The sequence below is a fragment of the Martes martes genome, assembly GCF_963455335.1.
Source record: "Martes martes genome assembly, chromosome: 11".
NCBI classification, from domain to species: Eukaryota; Metazoa; Chordata; class Mammalia; order Carnivora; family Mustelidae; genus Martes; species Martes martes.
The window spans coordinates 93,709,391-93,731,219 of NC_137899.1; the positions used below are offsets into that span (position 1 = coordinate 93,709,391).

Here is a 21,829-nt window from a genome sequence, read left to right on the forward strand (position 1 = left end):
GACAGAGGCTTGCACCCACTGAGCCACCCAGGCGCCCCTTTTTTGATCTGTTTATTTGGCATTTATGTACCTCTTGATTGAAATGTCTGTCTTAAACCCATTCTCCAGATTTTAATGTTGATTTTTGAGTGTTCTTTAGATGTATGTTTTACCCTCCATTTTTAAAAAGTACTTCATCATGGGAACATGTGGTGGCCCGAGTTGGTTAAGCATCCAAGTGTTGATCACTCAGCTCAGGTCTTGATCTCAGGGTCATGAGTTCAAGCCCCGTGTTGTGCTCCATGCTGGGTGTGGAGCCTACTTAAGGAAAAAAAAAATTTTTTTATGTGAACTTAAACACAAAAAGGGGAAACAGGGGTGCCTGACTGGCTCAATTGGTAGAGTATGCAACTCTTGATCTCTAGGTTGTGAGTTTGAGCCCTATGTTGGGTGTGGAGATTACTTAAATAAATAAATAAACTTTAAAAAGACAAAAAACTGGAAAGAAAAGTACAATAAATCCCAATGGATTCATAGTTTTTTGCTCTTGTTTCATTGTTCTATTTATTTAAAAATTTTACTTATTTGAGTGAGAGAAATGGAGCAGGGGAAGGCACTGAGGGAGAAGGAGAAGGAGCCTCCTCACTGAGCAGGAAGCCCAACATGGGGCTCAATCGCAGAACCCTGGAATCATGATCTGGGCTGAAGGCAGATGCTTAACCAACTGAGCCACCCAGGTGTCCCTGTTTCATTATTTTTTTTTTTAATTTTTATTTATTTATTTTTAGATTTTTATTTATTTATTTGACAGAGATCACAAGTAGGCAGAGAGGCAGGCATAGAGAGAGGAAGGGAAGCAGGCTCCCTGCTGAGCAGAGAGCCTGATGCGGGGCTCCATCCCAGGACCCCGGGATCACGACCTGAGCTGAAGGCAGAGGCTTTAACCCACTGAGCCACCCAGGCGCCACTGTTTCATTATTTTAAAAGCAAATTCCAGATGTCACATAGTTTCACCTCTAAAGCATAACCATAATAAATCACATCCATAAAGTTAATAATGCTTTAACATTATCTAATATCCTGAATGTGTTCATTTTTCCTATATAGAGTTGGTTTGTTCTAATCAGAATCTAAAAAAAGTCCATTTATTGCATTTTGTTGATTTGATGACTTTTAACTACTTTGAAATATTTTGTGCTATTCAGTATAGTTTTTACATTTTTTTTTTTTTTTTTTTTTAAAGATTTTATTTATTTATTTGATAGAGAGGGATCACAAGCAGACAGAGAGGCAGGCAGGGAGAGAGGAGGAAGCAGGCTCCCCGCTGAGCAGAGAGCCCGATGCGGGGCTCGATCCCAGGACCCTGAGATCATGACCTGAGCCGAAAGCAGAGGCTTTAACCCACTGAGCCACCCAGGCGCCCCAGTTTTTACATTTTTTAAGAAGATTTTATTTATTTGACAGAGATCACAAGTAGGCAAAGAGGCAGGCAGAGAGAGAGAAGAGAAAGCAGGCTCCCTGCAGAGCAGAGAGCCCGATGTGGGGCTCGATCCCAGGACCCTGGGATCATGACCTGAGCCGAAGGCAGAGGCTTTAACCCGCTGAGCCACCCAGGTGCCCCACTACTGTCGTATTAACTAAAGCCAGTTACATGGCCAAATTCAGAATCAGAATATGATGGTACTAATTATATAGCGAAGAGATGGATATAGGGAAAGGTGAAGAGTTTAGGGCATAACACAGAATTATTCTGTGACAGATCCTGAAAAAAAAAATTACCATTTTGCTAAAGAGTTATAATGATAATAGAATTGAAAATTTCTTTAAGGGTGAGTTTGGAATGAAGGACATTTGAGAAGAAAAGATTATTGGCACACTGGTTTGTTGGTACTGGATGTCCATATCAAATTAAAATCTTCTTTGATAATATAATTGGCTACACAGCCTGAATACTTACTTTCTGGCCAATATAAAGACTGTATAGGTATCATGGGTATCATATGCCATTAAAACAATAGGAATGAACTATGTTCTTAGGATGATGGTGATGAAGAGGAGGAGGAGGACACAGATTCCAAGGCAAGAATTAATCCCAGAGAAAAGACATGAACTAAGGCTAGGGAACACAGAGTGTTACGGTAGTATACTGAAAATCAGTAATGTGCTCTGCAATGTATGTGCAAAGCACATTTTCTCATTTCTCACAACTTTATGAGATTGGCATTATTCCCACTTCTCTGATGAAGTGGATTCAGGTTAAGTAATGTGGTCAAAATTACATAGTTGGTAATTGTTTGGCAATAAGCCAGACCTGTTGGACTTTAAAGTCATGTATTTATCTTAAAGAGTATCTACCAGTTTATTCCTGTAACTCCTGTTTGAGCCTGTGCTATTTGTTGGGCATTGGAAATACAAATAGTTGTGTTTAAGGTGGTATGATATGTATATGAAAGTATATATATATACACACACATATACATATATATATACATTTATATATATATATATATATATATACACAAGTATGTACATAAGAGTGTCATTAAAGATAAAAAGATGGCACAAAGGAAGGTTTGGGTCTCTGCTTATGTTTAAGTGGGGGTGAAATGTGGTGATTGATCAAGAATGTTTCACAGAATAGTTGAATCTTGTTGAATCAATAGGCATTCATGAGTTCAGACAAGGGAGGTAAGGGACATTGTCCGAGGAAGAGGGATGACATCCCTCTGTAAAGTCACAGAGGCAGAAAACAAGAGTAAATATGGGAAACTGGCTATAACTCTAGATTGTGTTGTGAAGTGGGGGAACAGCAAAAGATGGTTTGCAAAGGTATATAGGGGCAGATAGTGGAAGAAATGGTATTTTATGTTTGGAATACATTGCCAATTCAGAGGTTGTAAAGTAATAGTTAAATTGAGGTCAGTTGTATTTCCTGACCTCCCTGTAATGAGAGGGCAGGTAGGTTTAAACACCCTCATATCCCACCAGTTCATTTATGATATGCTCAGAAAGCATTATTTATCCTCATATTGCCTTAAGTCTTTCCTGAGCATTTATGAAATATTTTGAACTCTGATAATTTATTCTGCTTTTTATTCATGATCTTCTTTTCTGTGTCTTGCTAGGCAGAACGTGTTCACGAGTTAAATGAAGAAATTGGTAAGTTGTTGGCCAAGGTGGAACAACTAGGAGCTGAAGGAAATGTGGAAGAATCTCAGAAAGTAATGGATGAAGTAGAGAAAGCACGGGCAAAGAAAAGAGAAGCGGAGGTAATACAATTTTTAATGGTAATATGTTAAATCTTACTGTCAAAACACAGTTGATTGGAAATTACTGAAAACTTATTGCTAGTACAGGAAATATAAACTAATTATAAAATTTAATTAGTCCATCCCATAGTAATGGATTATGTATCAAAGTTGTGGGATTTTTGTTTTACTTTAGAGGCTTTGATCTGTTGAAGTTTTTTTTTTTTTTGTTTTTGTTTTTTTTTTTTTTTTTTAAAGATTTTATTTATTTATTTGTCAGAGAGAGAGAGAGCGCGAGCGAGCATAGGCAGACAGAGTGGCAGAGGGAGAAGCAGGCTCCCTGCGGAGCAAGGAGCCCGATGTGGGACTCGATCCCAGGACGCTGGGATCATGACCTGAGCCGAAGGCAGCTGCTTAACCAACTGAGCCACCCAGGTGTCCCCTGTTGAAGTTTTTAACTAGAAAATGAAATTGACTAGCTAGTCAACACAGCAGTCACATACAGAATGCATTTATGCATTTCCTATGATACCCTCCCTCCCTTAACTTTACCATCGTGCAACCATAGCATTCTCTCTTCACTTCACATCTCAGTATAGTTCTGCTAGTACTTTGGGAGCCTTCTCTCATTCTTTCTCTGTAGTAGCACAAGTCAGAATCTAGTATCTAAATTCTATTTTGTTTGGCCCACCTCGTGTGTTTTAAAAAATTGGATGCCTTCAAATGGGGTTGTATTCTCCCATTTTGCCATAGTCTCCACTGCTCTTAACTATATCACACCTCTGTTTAATTTGTTCTTATTCTGCCCTCTTTGGAAGCCTAGATAATTGATTTTAGCCCATTTGATGCTACAGATTTTCTTCTGGCACAATTGTAGCTGGATCCCACAGAATTCCATATGATGTTTTTATTTTCATTCAGTTCAGATATTTTCTAATATTCTTTGTGATTTCTTCTTTGATCTATGGGTTACTTAGGAGCGTGTTTTTATATATTTGGTGTTTTTTCCAAATAGTTTTCTGATTTTAATTCAGTTCTGTTGCAGTGGGAGAATATTTGTGTGATTTTAGGTCTCTTAGATATTATCAGTACTTGTTTTGTGCCCTGCATGTGGTCTTGGTGAAATGTCTGTCTTAAACCCATTCTCCAGATGGACTACTCATTTTTTTTTTAATGTTGATTTGGAATGATGGAATGGTCCATCTGCATTTGAAAAGAATGATACTCTGCCTTATTAAGTGGAGTGTTCATAAATGTTAATTGAGTCAAGATAGTGATTGATTAATCAAGTCCTCCATATCAGATTGATTTTCTGTTCTATTTACTGAGAGGAGTATTAAAGTCTCCATCTCTAATTGTGGTAGACTTAAACGCAGTGTACTGGTAATTATGTTAAATGTAAATGGTCTAAACTCCAGTTAAAAGGCAGAGATTGTGAGACTGGTTTGTTTTTTTTTTTTTTTTAAAGCAAGACTTAGGGCACCTGGGTGACTCAGTTTGTTAAGCACCTTCTGCTCAGGTCTTAAAAAAATAAAATAAAAGCAAGACTTTACTATATGCCAGGTACAAGAAATCTACTTTAGGGGCACCTGAGTGGCTCAGTGGGTTAAACCTCTGCCTTTGGCTCGGGTCATGATCTCAGAGTCCTGGGATGGAGCCCTGCATTGGGCTCTCTGCTCAGTGGGGGGCCCGTTTCCCCCTCCCTCTCTGCCTGCCTTTCTGCCTACTTGGTATCTCTGTGTGTCTAATTAAAAAAAAAAAAAGAAATCTACTTTAAATACAAAGACAGATCAAAGGTAATAGCATAGAAAAAGATACACCATGTAGCCATTCTTGTTAATTTTATTTAAGTCTTAATACTTAGGATTTCTTTAAATGTAATTAGTATCATTCCAGAAAGTAAACACTATGAATTTTATTATTTTTAAATTTTTTAAGACTTTATTTGTTAGAGCACTAGAGAGAGAGACCAGGCATGAGTAGGGGGGAGAAGGAGTAGTAGGCTCCCTACCAACTAGGGAGCCCAACGTGGAGCTTGGTCCTGGGATCATGACCTGAGCCAAAGGCAGACACCTAATTGACTGAGCCAGGCCCGTGCCCCTAAATCCTATGAATTTTAAAATGCAGAGTATTTTATAGCTCATTTCCCCAAAAGACTCAAGTAATGAACCTTAGTAAGCATTATTACTTGCATAATTTGCAGTTTTCATGAAGTTTCATATATATGTATTTGAAGATTTTCTAGTAGCACACAGTGGCTTAACATCTTAAGATCTTAACATGTTATATTATCAGTTGATTTTTAAGACAGTGCACTAAAAAATTTACTTGCTCATTGTAGATTATGTTCAGGTGCACATAATAGAAACTTAAATGGCTTAACCAAGAAAGGGTTTTCTTTTTTTCATTTATTAAATAATCGTCATTAGGGAGTCTGGGGCTGGTACAGCAGCTCCGTAATTCCATCAAGTACACAGACTATTTCTGCCATCCTTACTACATGGATTCATCTTTATACTTAACCAATTTGTGTTGGCAGTAGAGCTACCATGCCTAAAGCGTTTTCTCTATATGTAACTAGAAAAAGGAAGAAGAGTAACAAGGCACTAAAATTGAGTTGACTTGCCTCCTAGTGTCATGCATTTGGTTTTCTTTTCCTTTTTTTTTTTTTTTAACTTTTTTATTTGAGAGCTCAGGAGAGAGCATGAGATGGGGGTGTTGGGGGACAAAGGTAGTGGGAGAAACAGAAGCAGATTCCCCCTTGAGCAGGGAGCCAGTGTGGCTGATCCCAGGACACTGGGTTCATGACCAGAGTCTAAAGGCAGATGCTTAACCCACTGAGCCACCCAGACACCCCTGGTTTTCTTTTTTAAAAACTTACATTTTGAAGTATCTTCAAAAAAATTTAAGAAATAGAATAAAGAATTCCCCTGTATGCTTCACCCAGCTTTCAAGTGTTAACATTTTACCATATTTGCTTTGTTTTTCTCCTCGTGTGTGTGTGTGTTTGAACTGTTTGACATTAACTTATATAGATAAGATGCCTCTTTATCCCCAGATACTCCCGTGTGTGTTTTCTAAAGACAAGGATATTATATAACCGCAGTAGAATGATCTGAATTAGAAATTAACACTGATACAATACTATTGTGAATCTGAAGACTTTATGAAGATTTTCCCAATTGCCACAATAATGTCATTTTTATTAAAAATTTTCTGTTATTTGTTTAAGGCCCAGTTCAGGATCATGTACTGCATTTAGTTGTTAATGTCGTCTTAGGGTCCTTTAATCTGAAACTTCAGTCTTTGTCTGACATGATCTTGACAGTTTTGAAAAGTACAGGCTTCATTTTATGAAATGTCCTTCAGTTTCTGTTTGTCTGATTTTTCTTCCTGGTTAGATTTTTTTTTCTTTTTTAAAATATTTTATTTATTCATTTGACAGAGATCACAAGTAGGCAGAGAGGCAGGCAGAGAGAGAGAGAGGAGGAAGCAGGCTCCCTTGCTGAGCAGAGAGCCCGATGCGGGGCTCCATCCCAGGACCCTGAGATCATGAACTGAGCCGAAGGCAGAGGCCCAATCCACTGAGCCACCCAGGTGCCCCCCTGGTTAGATTTTTGACAGTACCGTTCAAGTAATGTCATATCTCATTAGAAGACACATGTTAATGATTTGTCCCATTTCTGATGATTGGCCTATTTTTCTACTGTGAAGTTAGAGTGCTTTCTTTTTGTAATTAATAAGTATCTTGGTATTGACATTTCTGAAACTGTAAATATTGTTTCCCATCACTTTTTGATCTATAGGTGATAGCAGCCATTGGTGATTTTTTGTTTATTTCAGTCTGTTGACTCCCTTTGAAAGGACTTACTATAGATTCCATCCAGCATTGTCCACTTGAATATCTCCTTAGCCAAAGGTCTGTGGAGGCTTGGGAATGTAATATCTTTTAGCTGGACATACTGCTGGCCTCAAACAAAAGGAGTACAGTGAATACACAAACCCACTAATACTTGTTATTTCATTAATGAACTTAAAATCATTTTGTGTAAGACATCTTTCTCTCATTAAGGCACCTTTCATTGCTTGTCTTACAGAACTATTCCTCTCAGTAGAAAGAAAGTCTCATCATTTATATGCCCTGTCCACATTTTCAAAGGAGGAGAAAATGATCTGTAGGAGAGAAGGCACTAGAAGGAAATTAACAGTATCAAAGACATGCATTCTTTCTTTCTCTGCCAGTGTGGGTGACTTTTTCCTTGGTCCTTCACTGATACACAGTTTCGGGGCTGCTGCATCTCATTTTTAACAAAAATTGTAGAAAACAAAGCATTGTAGAACACTGAGAAAATTTTTTCCGGAAGTAATATTCTGTGGTAGAAGTCAGAATTCATGATAGAATTCTTATAGTAGTTCTTGGCAAAGTGCAGTTGTGTCTTGGATCTTTTACCTCTAGTGGAAGAGGTCCCAAGGACAGAGGATGAGAATATGAGGAGTCCATTTTTGTGACAAAAATAGCCATACTTTAATTATTCATTAGAAAACATTTTTTAATATAAACATAATGTATTTTGTGTAGCGGTATGACTCAGAGATTTATATGAACATTGTTTTTCTCACTTCTATTTAGGAAGTTTATCGGAATTCTATGCCAGCTTCCAGTTTCCAACAGCAGAAACTTCGAGTCTGTGAAGTCTGCTCTGCCTATTTAGGTCTTCATGATAATGATAGACGACTGGCTGATCATTTTGGGGGTAAACTGCACCTGGGATTTATTGAAATAAGAGAGAAGCTTGAAGAATTAAAGGTACATTGATAAATTAATATCATGTGCTCTAATTTAACCACTCATTCTTTTGATGCATATTGGTTATCTTTTTGTATAATGTTCTTGACTATGATTCTGCTAACAATTCATACTGAATAGTATAGGATTATAAATGGAGATAATAACTGGTTTAATGGGTGATGTTTGAGAAACAGACTTTTAAATAATGTCCCCCTTATTCTGGGAGGCAGTATTTTGTGTTGAATATGTATGACATTAAATTAGGAGTCTTAAAAACTGGGTGCTTGGGGCACCTGGGTGGCTCAGTGGGTTAGAGCCTCTGCCTTCGGCTCAGGTCATGATCCCAGGGTCCTGGGATCGAGCCCCACATCAGGCTCTTTGCTCAGCAGGGAGTCTGCTTCCTCCTCTCTCTGCCTGCCTCTCTGCCTCCTGTGATCTCTGTCTGTCAAATAAATAAATAAAGTCTTAAAAAACAAAACAAAAAAACTGGGTTCTTCAGTCTTAAAAACAAAAAAACTGGGTTCTTCAGTCTTAAAAACTAATTCTTAAAAACTAAGTCTTAAAAACTAATGGCTCAGTCATTAATCATCTGCCTTCGGCTCAGCTCATGATCCTGGGGTGCTGGGATTGAGCCCTGTGCCAGGCTCCCTGCTTCTCCCTCTCCCATTCCCCCTGCTTGTGTTCCCTCTCTAGCTGCCTCTCCCTCTGTCAAATAAATAAATAGAATCTTTTAAAAAGAATAATAATAATCGGGTGCCTGGGTGGCTCAGTGGGTTAAAGCCTCTGCCTTCAGCTCAGGTCATGATCCCAGGGTCCTGGGATCGAGCCCCACATCGGGCTCTCTCCTCAGCAGGGAGCCTGCTTCCCACCCCCCTCTGCCTGCCTCTCTGCCTTCTTGTGATCTGTGTCTGTCAAATAAATAAATAAAATCTTTAAAAAAAAAAAAAAGGAATAATAAAAACTGGGCGCCTGGGTGGCTCAGTTGGTTAAGTGACTGCCTTGGGCTCAGGTCATGATCCCGGAGTCCCAGGATCAAGTCCCGCATTGGGCTCCCAGCTTTATGAGGAGTCTGCTACTCCCTCTGACCTTCTCTCCTCTCATGCTCTCTCTCTCTCTCTCTCTCTCTCTCTCTCTATCTTTCAAATAAGTAAATAAAATCTTAAAAAATATATTCTTTTCATATAAATTCCCCCCAGATTTTTATTTTCTTTGAATTAAAATTAACAGTATTAGTATAATATTATTTTAAAGGAAGATTGAGAAAATGAGACTATTATTTATGTGAAGTATTTTGCAGTTCTTCACTAAATAGCAAGCTTGTATGTAGATCTCTAGTTCTACTTTCTCTTGGCTTCCATCTCAGAAAAGAATTAGAATGAAACTTATCTTAAAAAAAAAAGCCACGTATGTGGCTATTATAAGAAAGGCAGTACAGTTCTTACTATATCATGTGCTGAATTCTTTTGAGAAGATAAGGAAACAGCATAGGGTATTTCTAAAGATGTAAACAGAATTAGTAAATGGATATAATCAGTTCCTTTCCAACAGTGTGATGTGGCTAATTTTTAAAAAAAATTGCGGCACTGTAGCATTTTGTCGTGAATGAAAGAATGGCTCAGTGATGGCAAACACTAGATAGTGACTTTTATTGCTGAAATTCACCCAGGATCTGTAGTTTGACATTTAAAATAATGAGTCAGAAACACATAGGGACGTCTTCATATTTATATCAACAGTGAGATCTTATAAGTATTCTGAGTAGCTAGGATGATTTTGGGTAAGTTTTTATTTAAAATGACAAAGTAAGGGGTGCCTGGGTGGCTCAGTCGTTAGGCTCTGTCTCCAGCTCAGGTCATAATCCCAAAGTCCTGGGATCACCCTATATCAGGCCCTGCTCAGCGGGAAGCCTGCTTTTCCCTCTCCCACTCCCTGTGCTTGTGTTTCCTCTCTTGCTGTGTCTCTGTCAAATAAATAAATAAAATCTTAAATAAGTAAATAAAATGACAAAGTAAGTTTTACCTTATCAAATGGTTACTGGGCCCTGAATTAAAACTCAAAAATGGTACCTATTTGGGAATCTTTGCAGATACAGACCTAGCAGCAGGACTTTCTAGCGTCTTCCTGGTATTTTTTGAAGTAGTGGAATTAGGATGGTAATTGGAAATGACTGAAGACATTTTCATTTTGGAAATCAGAGAATAGAAACTTACAGTGATTTATAATGCTTAATGTCCTCTAAAAAATGCAAAATAGGTGCACCTTCCTGGCTCAATTGTTAGAGCTTGTGCCTCTCGTTCTCAGAGTTGTGAGTTGGAGCCCCACATTGGGTATAGAGATTACTAAAAAAAGATACTTGAAAAAATACAAAATAATGTTAGAAAGCATTCATAGGAGAAGATCTTACAGAAATGATTTTGGAATATTAAGTCATGAAGAAGTATGAAATTTTACAAGTGTTCCCCAGAAGAGGGAAAGATTTTGGAAACTAGACTTTTGTAAGTGTAATGATTTTACCCAGCAAAACTTTTAATTAAGTTGTTATTAAATAGATTTTGATGTTCTTTATACTGTATTGGGAACCAGTTATGGTAGAGTTTAGAATAATTCTTGTTAATAGGCCCAATAAATAATGCTTCTCATTTTTTATTATTTGACCTTTCATTGTCTTTTATAGAGAGTTGTAGCTGAGAAACAGGAGAAAAGAAATCAGGAACGCCTGAAACGAAGAGAAGAAAGGGAGAGAGAAGAAAGAGAGAAGCTGAGGAGGTATGGAGTGATTAATTGAATAGTCCAAGTATGTGAAATTGAAGGTCCCTGGCTCTAAAAAGAGGTGTGATTGATACAGGATTCTAGGTGTTAATAAATCTAGATATGGGAGATTTGTTTACTTTTGAAAATATTACCATGTGAAAGTGTTTATACAAATATATTAAGTTATGGCCATTTAAGTCAAGGTGATTTCCTTTAAAATGTATGGAAGGCTAAATAAAGAGTGAGTCACATCCTTATTTTTTGTGAGATTGACTACAAAGCTCTTCTAGCCCTCTGATTTTCGTAACAGCTAGATTTGTACCAGATGGGTATAAAACTATTTTCATTTTTGTGATATATTTTATTCTTGATGAAAGATTTGAGTTTTGGGGTACCTCGCTGGCTTAGTTGTAGAGCATGTGGCTCTTAATCTCAAGGCTGTGAGTTGGATCTCCATACTGGGTATAAAGATTATTTAAAAATAAAATCTTAGGGATGCCTGCCTGGGTGGCTCAGTGGGTTTAAGCCTCTGCCTTCAGCTCGGGTCATGATCTCAGGATCCTGGGATCGAGCCCCGCTTCGGGCTTTCAGCTCAGCAGGGAGCCTGCTTCCCTCTCTCTCTCTCTCTGCCTGCCTCTCTGCCTACTTGTGATCTCTGTCAAATAAATAAATAAAATATTTAAAAAAAAATAAAATCTTAAGATATTTTAATCATACTTTGATTTTATAATTCTTCAATTTTAGAAGCTATTAACTATTAAAATTGTATCAATAATAGCCAAATGTATGCAATTCTTTTTATATTGGTATTCATTAGGTGATAAATTTATATTCTTCATATTTAGAATGCTTAAATGTTCTGAGTGACTTTTACCCATTGATAGCAAATTGTGTGGGATCATGATGGCAATCTTCTTTGAACTCAAGTACATAACTTTTTTTTAACAACCTTACAGTGGATAGCTATGCCACAAAAGAATTAACCTGCAGTTCTAATTTATAATGTTCCCTTAATTGTATTACACATTTCTGAAACTTAAATACTTTATCCCCAGCAGATTTTGTGCCTAATTAAAACCCTTTATAATATGTGACTTGGTCACACCAGCTTCCGCCAAGGTTCTAGCATGTTGTATTTCTTCTATTTCAAAATGTTTAAACTAACTTTGTTACATGGCTTGTAGCAGGTAGTATTTTTGCATTATAATGAAAGATGATTTTTGTGCGGCTATTTTGCCTTTTTTAGGGGAAGTGCTGTCTTACATACGTTGATAAATATGTTCTTCATTTACCATAAGTTTTACCTCATAGCTTTATCAGTATTCTCTTTTGTGTACACTGCGTTTCTATGGGAATAGTGCTCAGCATGGTAATATAAGACCATATAAGTGGCATTAGAAACCTGTTTTTTAAAATTCTGTATATAGTGCCACTGGTTTATATGATTCAACTGAAGTGATAGTTGAATGAGAAAGAAAAAATTCTTTGCCGTGACTACATTTTCATATCTATAGGTGACAAGAAAGCATATCACTCTTACTCCTTTGCTGTCAACTGACAGATTTCTTTTAACATTGGTTATAAATGCAATGCTATTTCAGAAATGTGTTTAAAATTATTTTTAAACCTGGGTACTTGAGGAAATAATGTAACCAAGAATGAAAGATGAAGAAATTAAAAGCAAGTACAGAGTTAAGCAAGGTGGGATTCCAACTATGGTATTGAAAAAGATAATGATAAAAATCACTGTCACTTATTTAAGTGCCTATTATGTATCAGGCATGGTACTAAGAATTTACCTACATTAGTTCATCTAATCCTTATAATTGCTTCGTGAAATTTCTGTTACTGTCCTTCTTTGACAAATGACAGGGAAAGCTTAGGGAAAATTTATAATCTGTCCAGGTCACAGATAGTGGTGCAGTGAGAGTTTTAAAACTTAAATCAGGCAGGGTCGCCTGGGTGGCGCCGTGGGTTAAGGCTTCAGCTCAGGTCATGATCCCAGGGTCCTGGGATCAAGCCCCACATCGCATCCGGCTCTCCGCTCAGCAGGGAGCCTGCTTCCCTTCCTCTCTATCTGCCTGCCTCTCTGCCTACTTGTGATCTCTGTCAAAAAAATAAATAAAATCTTGGGAACCTGGGTGGCTCATGGGTTAAAGCCTCTGCCTTCGGCTCAGGTCATGATCCCAGGGTCCTGGGATCGAGTCCCGCATCGGGCTCTCTGCTCGACAGGGAGCCTGCTTCCTCCTCTCTCTCTGCCTGCCTCTCTGCCTACTTGTGATCTCTGTCAAATAAATAAATAAAATCTTTAATAAATAAATAAATAAATAAATAAATAAAATCTTTAAAACAACAACAAAAACTTAAATCAGGCTGAGTCCAAAGCCATCCTTCAGTTGTGCTTTATATTCACCACAGAAGACACCTGTTTCCTAGTACCCATAATGTTAGCCATTACTATTTATTGAGTGTTAATTATGTGCTAGGAAATGTGAAGAGTGCTTTAATAAGGGAATCGTGTCTTGTTACGAAACAGGTGTTGTAAGACTGAATTGGGTGTTCTAGGGATTATACTATGATGTTGCTGTTTGAAAGTGAATACGTGTCCAAAAAAAAAAAAAAAAGTACATTTCAGAGAAATTTTTTTCTCTTCCCAGAGGGAAAGAAGAAATAACAGATAAAAATAACAAAGAATCTTTCCCAGGTTGGGAAGTGATATCTGGAGAATTACTGAGTGGTGATGTACCATGTTCTAGTCTCCTAGGAGCATACTCATTTTTAAGAGCCAGGTATCCTACTTAGGGGATCTCCTATGCCAATCTGTGGGGAAATCTGCATAGTTTATGGTGTATTTTGGAAAAATTTGTGTGCATTTATATGTGCCTTATATTTATAGAATTAATAAAAAGATTAGAAATCAGGAAGAGTAATTTTAACAATACTTTTACTTTTTCTCACTTAATTCTTTTTTTCTAAAAATAGATATTCTTTTTTTAGGTCTCGATCACATAGCAAGAACCCCAAAAGGTAAGCATACACAAAACATATCAGTAGTGAAGTTGGTTTGTTTTTCAGAGGTAATCTTTATATAAGATTAAATGTCTTTTAAAAATGAATGAGAATTACTAGATTAGTACTCTTAATTCTTTTGTAGTTCCAAGTTTGGGCATTGTGTGTTAAGATGTAACTGGTTAGAAGGTACTTATGAGGGGCGCCTGGGTGACTTAGTGGGTTAAGCCTCTGCCTTCAGCTCAGGTCACGATCCCAGGATCCTGGGATTGAGCCCCGCATCGGGCTCTCTGCTCAGCGGGGAGCCTGCTTCCTCCTCTCTCTGCCTGTCTCTCTGCCTACTTGTGATCTGTCTGCCAAATAAATAAATAAAATCTTAAAAAAAAAAAAAAAAGAAGGTACTTATGAACTATAACTTTATTTTATCAAGGATATATACAGTACTCTGGAGGTAAGGGTAAAACTGAAAATACTGGGGTGCCTGGCTGGCTCAGTTTGTGGAGCATGCAACTTCTTGATCTAGGGGTTGTGAGTTCAAGACCCATGTTGGGTATAGAGCTGACTTAAAAAAAAAAAGAATGCTTAAGAATATTTTAGAATATTTAAAAAAAATCTTTAGAAGCACAGGTTAAATATATGACAGCATTTATTTTTAAAATCATTTTGGGTGGTGCATGTCAGAAACGCAGGTCTAAGACGTTATACCTGTTGAAAATGTAAATAGGTTAAATAGCTGAATACATTTTAAAAAAGATTTTATTTATTAGAGAGAGTGGACATCGGGGGTGGGTATGGGGCAGAGGGAGAGGGAGAAGCATTGCCCTCCACTGAGCCCACTGAGCAGGGAGCCAGATGAGGGGACTCTGGGATCACAGCCTGAGCTGAAGGCAGACATTTAATGACTGAGCCCCGCAGGCAGCCCTAGTTGAATACATTTTTGAAAGAGGGATCCATAGTGGGCTGTTGAAGAGAAACTTAAATGTTTTATTAGTTTTACATCTTGATCTTCACTTTCTATGAGTTTATTACTTACCCTTGTACATAGATGACAACTTGAAAGGGGCACTTACAGCCCTAATGAGGATAGAACAGTTTCTTTTGACTTGTGGCATTAAAAGTTGAGGGCTTTTTGAAGATTTTCTTTACAGTTTTTACTAGTTGCTGGTAATTTTTTTCTGAGAAAGGTGGGGAGACATGTTGTACGTCATCATTTTTAATACTTCATGGCAGTTCCCATGAGTCCATCCCCATCTAGAATGCCCTTATTGTCAAGTCCTACCATTTTTCTTGTACAGATCACATCTTTTTGAAACCTTCCAAGTACTCTTACTTCTAAAGAGTATTTATTTCTCGAGAACTTACCGTATAAAACTAGAGCATTTGTTATGAAAGAAAAACCTGCCCAGTTGTGTCAGCCATTTTATATTGTTTCTGAAATCTAGGATGAGAAATAGAACTATTCGGGCTTCTGGGTGGCTCATTTGTTAAAGCTTCTGCCTTAGGCTCAGGTCATGATCCCAGAGTCCTGGGATCGAGCCCCACGTCGGGCTCCCTGCTCAGTGGAGAGCCTGCTTCTCCCTCTCACATTCCCTTTGCTTGGGTTCCTTCTCTTGCTGTCTCATTCTGTCAAATGAATAAATCTTAAAAAAAAAAAAAAAATAGGAGCGTCTGGGTGGCTCAGTGGGTTAAAGCCTCTGCTTTCAGCTCAGGTCATGATCCCAGGGTCCTGGGATCGAGCCCAGCATCAGGCTCTCTGCTCAAGCAGGGAGCCTGCTTCCGCCTCTCTTTCTGCCTGCCTCTCTGCCTACTTGTGTTCTCTGTCTGTCAAATAAATAAATAGAATCTTAAAAAAAGGATATATTAATTGGTGATACTATTCTTGTTTACCTTGATTAATACAAATTAGACCCTTTGTTGGATATTTAAACTGTGTACATAGAACATCTTCAGATATTGAGGCCAGAAATCTAATTTCTACCATTCTGCTCCCAGCCACTTGCCTAGTGATTACAATAGCCTCTTCACTGGTCTCTTAATTTCTGTACTTGCCCAGTTCCCTTTTCCACCTCACTCTGGTTTTTATGTATCCGCCAGAATGAGCCCTTTAACAAGTGAAACAGATTACATCAGCCTTCTGTTCAGACTCTCCAGAGGTATTCCATTTCACCTAGAAGTGGAAATCCTCCCCATAGCTTTTAAGTAGAGTGATTGATCTGAGAGTTGGGGTAGTTACCAGTTTATGTCTTGTGTCAGCATATTAATAGCTTCCCCTTGCTCTTCATGTAATTTATCTTTGACAGGATCCTGGTTTGAATTATAAGGTATTTGGTCATCCTGCCTGTAAGACCCCTGAATTACTCCCCTTGCTCACTTCATTCCAGCCAAACAGCTATCTTTTAGTCCTTCAACATTCTGAACTTTCTTCTACCTCAAGGCCCTTGCACCTGTGTTCCCTCTACCAGAAGCACCTTGTTTTGAGATGGCTGATTAGCTGATTACCTTATGTCATCTTGCTTAAATGCCGTTTTACCAGAAAAGCCTTTTCTGCGTATTCTTTATAAAAGATTACCACCTCATTTCTGTCCATATTTACCTTCTTAATATATAATTTCTTTACTAGTTGATGTATCTTTGTTGACTGCCAGCGTATCTGTGGACTTTTTTCTGGAGTGTAACTTTCATGAGGTTAAGGATTTTGCTTTATTAGCTGCTCAGTCTTTTTCTAGTACCTAGAGTACTGCAGTGTGCACCCAGTAAATACTTAAATTTATTTGAAAGGAGAGTGAGTGAGAGAGCACGAGCAGGAAGAGAGGGAGAGGCAGATTCTCCGCTGAGTAGGGAGCCTGATGAGGGGCATGACCTGAGCCACCAACTGAGTCACCCAGGTGCCCCTAAGTACTTTTAAATGAGTAATTGTCTAGAATTTTTTAAAAGATGAATGAAATTGCGCATTGAAAGACATAGATTTATTGTAATTGCTCAAAATGTGACTAAACAAAAACACCTTTTAATAAAACTTGAATGAATTTTATGATCTGTTCCCTCTATTGGTTTTCAGAGATACTGTATTCAGTTGTTGAAATACTCAACTGTGCTTGGTGCTGGGTCCACTAATTATGCTTTCTTTGAATATAATGTTGACATAAGCTGAATGCTTTCAAACTTCCTTTAACAAAATCATCACTTGAAAATGAGCTGTTTGTAAACTGTATCACCTGAATATGCTTTTGTATTTATCAGATTATGAGAAAATATCACATTCTTAACATGACTCAAACATTTTAACAGCTTTATTAAGGCATAATTTACATACCATAAGTTCACCCATTTAAACTGTACAAGTCAATCATTTTTAGTGAATTCAGAGTTACAGAATTGTCAAAGTCAAGTTTAGCTCGTTGCCATCACTCTTAAAATGACCTTTAGAACAAAGTTGCGTTATCTTTTTTTTTTTCTCTCAAATGTTTTTTTTTTTTTAATAAAGATTTTTTATTTATTTATTTGACAGAGACCACAAGTAGAGAGGCAGGTAGAGAGAGAGGGGGAGGCAGGCTCCCCGCTGAGCAGAGAGCCCGATGTGGGGCTCGATCCCAGGACCCTGGGATCATGACCTGAGCCGAAGGCAGAGGCTTTAGCCCACTGAGCCACCCAGGTGCCCCTCTCTCAAATGTTTTATGTCTCTGCAAGTGCCATTCCAACCCTCAGACCACACACACATTGTTAGTTTTGTGACATAGAGGAGGCCATGCAAGTGTTTTTCACTTGCTGCTGCTTTGGAACGTTTTTCCTTTTCTGTATTCATACTTTTTTCAACTCCAGTAAAGTTCTCTAGACTGACTTATGTTGGTTTTTTCTCCCAAATTAAGGACTGCTTTAATAAAGAACTCTATGTTGATCATGACTAAGCATATTGTGGGTATTCAGACTTACTTTGGTGGTCCTGTCACCTGTTTAATTCAGTTAGTGACTTATCATAAACAATACTCTTTCTTCTGCCTTAATTTTATCCATGTCCATCAGGTACCTACTTTGTTTCTGAAGTATCCCAGAAATATTAGAAGTTTAAATGAAATACAAATCCATAAAACATCTGGAGAAAACAATCCCTAGCGTGGAGTAGTGGTATGGATTGTTGTCATAATTTTTTATAATATTCTTGATGTAAATCTGTACTATATTGATTGGGCCCTGAGACTAGTGTTTCATTTGTATTTTGGAATTTCAGTATATAGCTAATATGCCAGCATTTTATTTTGGTGTAGATTGAGCTGACTTGATGGAACTGGCATTAAGTCATGTTATTCAGATACCATAAAAGAGAAGGCTTTAGTAAAGGAGAGTGCATTGCTGAGAAAGCTAAAAACTACGGCAAATGTTTTGTTGTAGGTCCAGGTCCAGAGAGCATCGCAGACATCGGTCTCGCTCCATGTCACGGGAACGGAAGAGGAGAACTCGATCCAAATCTCGGGAGAAACGCCATCGCCACCGATCCCGCTCCAGCAGCCGCAGCCGCAGCCGCAGCCACCAGCGCAGTGGGCACAGTTCTAGAGACAGGAGCAGAGAGCGATCCAGGAGGAGGTACTGAGGTGTCCATAAGAGGATTTGGAACTACCTTTATGGTTTAGAGTTGGAATACTATTGGTTTGAAACTTGCATCTGGTCACATGTACACATTTGTGTGTGAGTGTATAACATTTTTCCCCTGAATATATGGGTAGTTAAAGAATACACTTAGGAGCCAGAGTAAGAAATTGGAACCAATATGTGCTGCAGAGGTTATTGCTTTTTCTCTGCTTAGTGTATTTTGGGAAAAAAGTACTTTGTGGGCAATTTTAGGTACCAATACTCCATTTTTTCAGTATGTATTGGTGGATTAGGGGTTCTGAGAAGCCTTTTCATTTAAAGAGTTTAGCTTTGCTTGACTTACTGTTTTCCAAACTTCTTTGAGCTGGTGCACTTTTTCAGAGCAGACACCTTCTGGTATATTGTTTTATCTGCACTATAGGTATACATTGCTATATACAGTTAGCTTGGTGGGGCGGATTCAGAATCTTGAGGTTGGACTTTCTTGGCGTGAAAATTTGAAAGGTGCAAGGAGAGCAGATCTAGGGTGTGGTATGTTGCAGGACCTGAATATTTTTTCAGGACAAAGGATTAGAATGAGTGATAGAGCCTTAGCACTCAAATCTACATTGACCAAGCTCCCAAAACTTCTCAGGTCACGAGATGGTCTTTAAGCCAGTTCATTTCTACGAAACCTATAAACCATGCTTACAGTTGATTTTTTCATTACAACTCTTCTTAAGCATATGTGTAATCTTTTTTGAGTGCCTAGCACCTACTAGTCTTAAATTTTCTATCGATTACTCTCCATAAAGCCCATGATAGAATTCACAGAAAGCTGATAAAAAATCTTTTGGCGGGGGTGGGGGAGAGGAGGGAAGCCTTTCCTTGAAACCACTCACACGCAGAGTTGGTGAATAGGGTTTCACTGAGTATTTTCTTTATATTCTTGCCTTGTTTCAAGTAGATCCTTTTCCCTCCCCCAGCTTTACTGAGGTATAATTGACAACATTTTAAGATATTTAAGGTGTACTTATATATATATCTATATCTATATGTATAGATATATATTTACATATCTATATCTATACATATATATATATGTACACACACACACACACATTATGAAAAGGTTCCTGCCAGTGGTTAACATATCATTCACTTCAGGTGTTTATCATTCCCCCCCCCCCCCGCCCGCCCCCTGCAGAAAACATTTATGTTCTCTTATTAGCAAACTAGTTCATGTAACTTTAGTAAGAATTGTATACTTGCTTCAATACTAGGCCTAGTAAAAAATAACCAAAAAGTATATTGTAGTTGAGCAACTTTATTGTAGTTGAGCAACTTTATTCACGTTAGAACATAAGACTAACATCTTCTATAATCAGACTGGTCTGATACTTAAAGTGCTACAGGGCACATCCAGAGTAGTATAGAAGTTTAGATGAAGGAAATACCAGAGAAATTAAAAAAGGCTTCAGATAGTAGGTAAAACCAGATAGTAAAAAGATAATTGGAGCTGGAGTAACTATCACAGACCAATGCAGAGAATGAACAAATTCCCTCTGAGATTTACCTGCACTGTGTATTTTGAGAGTCACACTACTGATGGATGGAAGGTATGGAGAGTTTGTTTGTGAACCTGCCCACAGGTCATTGTTTCTGGTATCTGTGAACTCTCAAATGTCTTTATTAAATGGTGGTGGGGATGGAAGGGAGGGGCATGTCGCCTCACCAGGGTTATGTTGTCCTAGTCCCTAATGGTTCCTGCATTTATGAAGTTGTAGAGGAGATATTTCTGCTGTCCTACATGACACACTTAATATTTTCAGCATGTTTATAAGCAGGTTTATTTTTGTAAAACTATTAAAAGTTTTTGCTTTTCTCAAGAGCACTTATAATCTCGACAACTTATTCTCTTTCAAAGCAGCTTTCTGTGTTTTTACCAAAAATAAGCAGGCAATTGCTATACATTTCAGTTTAAATTTCAAGGTAAAGATCCTAGTCACAAGTCTCATGATTTCCCTTTTCCCCAATTGTGAAATACTGGTCTGATATGATTCTGTTGGTGACATTTCCCTGGCAACAGTTACCTTAATAAATGAGGACTTAACTTGCATTTTTCTACTTCCTGGTCTGTTGAAACACCTAGTGAAGTCTTGAGAGTCGGACTACTTGGGTTTAGCGGCCTTGGCCAAGTAATCTCATTATCCTGTCTTCCCCCCATCTTCGAAGTACCTCTGTTAGGATTAGTGGTAGTTTGAATGACATAGTGTAAGTAAACTGATTATGGATGGGACATTGTGATCCCTCACAAAATCATAGCTGATGCTCATCTCATGGTTATTTTCCAGTTAGTACTGACCTCTGAGACTTACCTGCAACTGTGTCCTTAATTCTTAGGCATCATCTCTCTCCATATTCTATTCTTAAAAAGATTGTGGAGAGGATTACACTGTGATTTTTTTCTTTCTCACATCTTTTTAAAATCAGTAGAACATGCTCAAAGCTGATACTAACTTTTGAACCTTTCTGCTTGAATCCTCCTTAACATTATTTCTAAAGCTGAGTATTGTATTTTTTTCCTGCCTTAGAAGTTCAAAGTATTACTTGACCCATGTTCAGAATTAGGATCTGAGGCCTGGTTAAGTGAGATTATATAAAAAGTACCATGTCACTTGTAAAGAACCAAATAAATGTAATATATATTACTGATTCATTCTAGATGTTAAAAGTATAGATTTTATATTCTGATCCCATAATAGCCTTTGATTTTCCTTCTTACTGAATCTCTGCTGTGAGCCTGTTATCACTTACCTTTTTTAACAAAACTGGGTATGGGAATGGAGAGAGAGTATCCGGAAACGGTTATGGTTAATCAAGATATAGGGTGATGATCATCTTTCTATGTCTTCCATTCTTATTTTTCTCTGTTAGTTGAATGAGCTCACTCAGGAAGAGTAAAGAGGATTCAAAAATGATAAATGATTATTTAAAGCCATGTCATTGACTGGTTCTCTAGTATCTAAGTCGTGTTGGCAAACTGTTGCCTGCAGGCCAAATCTGGTCCCATAGCCTGTTCTTCGAATAGCTAGTGAGCTATGGGTGGTTTTTACAGTGTTAAAGGGTTGATAAAAAGAAAAGGAAGAAGAATACCCCCTTAAGTAATTAGTCTCTGGCCAGACAGCAAAGAAAAAAAGGTTTGCTAACCCCCATTCTAAGTCCTTAATTTCCACCCAATTGGGCACCTGTACTGTTTTTTTTTTTTAAATTGGTTAACACTTCCCCTTTTTAAGGGTATTGTCTATATACTATTTTTTATATTAAGCACATTTGCCATGAATTGGAAAACCTTTATGATTACCTCTGAGATAATGAAAACATACTCCATTAAGTCATTATTTTAGCTTATGGTTTCTGACCCTTAATTTGTTTCGCCCATCTCCCTTGTCAGATTGGGTAATGCTCTTTTTGGTCAGAAAACTGGCTC

At 37.9% G+C, this 21,829-nt stretch overlaps 1 protein-coding gene across 7 annotated transcripts in view; it reads left to right on the plus strand.

Annotated features, from left to right (window-relative positions):
• The window catches only part of LOC308352374 (putative RNA-binding protein Luc7-like 2), a 62,399-nt gene that overhangs the window by 39,164 nt on the left and 1,406 nt on the right, over window positions 1-21,829 (plus strand). For all 7 annotated transcript variants that reach the window (XM_080818614.1, XM_080818616.1, XM_080818612.1 and 4 more), the window contains 5 exons: window positions 3,105-3,248; window positions 7,858-8,034; window positions 10,691-10,782; window positions 13,765-13,794; window positions 18,163-18,354. In XM_080818614.1, the coding sequence (XP_080674740.1) occupies window positions 3,105-3,248; window positions 7,858-8,034; window positions 10,691-10,782; window positions 13,765-13,794; window positions 18,163-18,354 (635 nt within the window). The remainder of the gene's footprint in view (window positions 1-3,104; window positions 3,249-7,857; window positions 8,035-10,690; window positions 10,783-13,764; window positions 13,795-18,162; window positions 18,355-21,829) is intronic.